This window comes from Patiria miniata, unplaced genomic scaffold (genome assembly GCF_015706575.1).
Source record: "Patiria miniata isolate m_02_andy unplaced genomic scaffold, ASM1570657v1 HiC_scaffold_7, whole genome shotgun sequence".
Taxonomy (NCBI): Eukaryota; Metazoa; Echinodermata; class Asteroidea; order Valvatida; family Asterinidae; genus Patiria; species Patiria miniata.
Genome location: NW_024037074.1, coordinates 40,088,360 through 40,091,007, shown reverse-complemented (window position 1 = coordinate 40,091,007; position 2,648 = coordinate 40,088,360). Strand labels below are relative to the sequence as shown.

Genomic DNA, 2,648 nt, shown 5'->3' with positions numbered 1-2,648 from the left:
ACCTACCTGAATCACTCAGCCTGTGCAGTAATCACATCAGCAATCAAACACAATATCATTGCTGAAATTGACTTGTAAGGGAACGTTTTCTGCATTAACATGTGAAATTGTTGCGGGGGGGGGGGGGGGGGGAGGGTTATAAGCAAAGCAAAACTAGTTCCCATTGGTCACTGCCATCGTTGATAAAATCATTCCCAATATGAGGGGTACATGTGGAATTTGTCCACTGAATCAGGTTGGCATAATATTAAAAATACATAGGATCATTTTGTGTGTGTGTGTGTGTGAATATTGCCATTTGAAGCAACAAAAGTGCTCAAAATCTCAAGTAGGGTGCATAACAACTAACCTGTTGAAGTTCGATCTTAGTGGGTATTATTCATTTTGAGAAAACATATGCGCAATTTCTGAGGTTCCATAACTAGATTCTGTTGCTGAATGCATGTAAAGAATTGTGCCCAGACATCCTATTTTTGAAATCACCATCACTATTTTTTTTTTTCAAACGAAACCATTTCAGGCGGGATAATTTCACGGGGTATATTTGATACTAGTCCTATCTTTACTTTGAGCTACGTTTACGTCATTTTAGGTTCTTTTCCAGGGAATTGCAAATGATCCTACGTGGCTTCAACAATTGTAGACTGTTGAGATGTGGGAGTGCTATGTCTCATTGAAAAAAAAACAGAACTTGGAAAACTACTGACTGGAATCCGCGTCTGAGTAAAACTTTACATTGATTTTCCATAGTCTTGCTCGCTGTAAACTGAAAGAGTCTGATGTTGAGTCATGGAGTCCACTGCATGTACACATCGTATGTGCTGTATGCGCCAAATGCTGTACCCTTGTCTTGAAAATGATGCAGATACACTTCAGCGGTATAAATTGGGTCACATTCACATTGGGTCACAAGATGAGATATCCATTATCCCAGTCAATCCTGAGATTTCCCAATAAACCTTTTATTATTCAGTCTCAGTAACATCCTTTAATCCCTCGCGGATGTATTCCTTCCCGGAAGGAGTGCAGTCAAACCATGGAGCTATAAACATTGGTCAAACCCATCAAAACAGGTGGGTATATGCACATGGGCCTGGGTATTAACCCCAAAACATTAACTGGGCGCCTTAGTGCTTTGACATTAACTGATGGCCTTGATAAAGTCATTTCTCATATAAAAGGCCCAGTGTAGTAACAGATTCCAACAGGTGGTTAAGCCATCTTCCGATATATCTCGGTGAAGTATTTCTGATTATACACAATTCTCGTCAATTATCTTAATAATCTGTGACCACATACTAATCAACCGCAGATAACAGGTGGGATAATCCCATTGGATTGGATCGTTAATCTTGTAAACGTCATGGAAGACTGCCAAGTGCAAATTCCAACTTCCTCTTCATGGGTTTATGTTGGGATATGGATGGAACATTCAGCATTAGGCATCTGTTCCCGGGCGCTCATGGGGTGTAGCCGCTGTCAAGAGTGCAGTCGTTAGAACATCACAGGAAACTTGCGGCTTATGTTGCTCTGTAAACTTCCGAGTATGTTCCATGTGATTTGGGACCCGTTGCGCATTGCTCAATTCTCGAAGACGGCGTTGTGTTGGACCTTGGAGAGTTTTTGCTCTCCGTGCAATGACAACATATCAGTTGGTATTCTTGATCAGCCTGATTGACCCTAAACAAGATCCAGCATTATGAGAGGTGAACAAAAGATCCTTTCTGTTGAAGTCAGCAGGCAGCACACTTCATTAGAACTTCATTTGATGGAATTTTGTGTAGTAGAGATTTAGATTCAATATTGAGTTTTGTTTTTCACTGATGTAATTTCATAAGGACTGTATCACTGCTGTACAAGGGCTTGGGAGAATTTTTTTTTTTTTTTACAAGCTTACTCGGGTTGGACTCGAACCTACCACGTACTTAACACGTCAATGGATCCCTGTGATTTTGTACGCACCGTGTTTTGAACTTGAACTTGGCCGCTGTATGCGGCCTGTTGTTGTAGCAAATATTGCTTCGTGGCGGGGCCTCGGAGTGTTGCATAATATGAAGTTACAGTGAGAAGTATCGTACAAATATTGTACAAGTGACTCTTAAGAGTCAGTACTTGGGGTGTTTAACTTAACTTTAAAATTATTGCTGATCTTGATGCGATTGTTTTAATAGCCGCTCCATTTTAGTGCAGCCTGGATATGCTTGAGTTCTTGCTTGAGGTTGTCTTGGTCGCAGACGTCAAAGGCTCTGTACTAGGGTCCAGTTGACCGATGACTTGAAGCTAGGGTGATGGAACGACCGTTGGTGGAGATAGCGGTCGGTGGGGGTCAGTTTCCTGTAGAAGCTGTGTCCCAGGGTGCCATCCAGGTTCCTGGAGATCTTGAAGTCCGGGAATGGTATTGTGCCACCTTGTTCCTGTTGCATGGTGAAGCTGATGCTGGCGTGTTGCTGTTGAGGCACTGGAGTGGAGGTACTGTCCGGGCCATGGGGCCGCACTATGAAGGTGTCATCAACATAGTGTAACCACAGTCTTGGTTGATCTGCTGTGAGGAGGAAGGAAGACATGAACTCCTCCATGAAGATGTTGGCTAGGACCGGGGATAAAGGAGATCCCATGGAGGTCCCAGCCGTTTGCTCGTAGAACTGCAT

At 42.9% G+C, this 2,648-nt stretch overlaps 1 protein-coding gene across 1 annotated transcript; it reads right to left on the bottom strand.

The window, feature by feature from the left end:
* Positions 1-2,237: 2,237 nt before the first annotated feature.
* On the bottom strand, positions 2,238-2,648 carry LOC119745172. Its single transcript, XM_038221395.1, has one exon. The coding sequence runs from the start codon at positions 2,646-2,648 to the stop codon at positions 2,238-2,240; it is 411 nt and encodes a 136-aa protein (XP_038077323.1).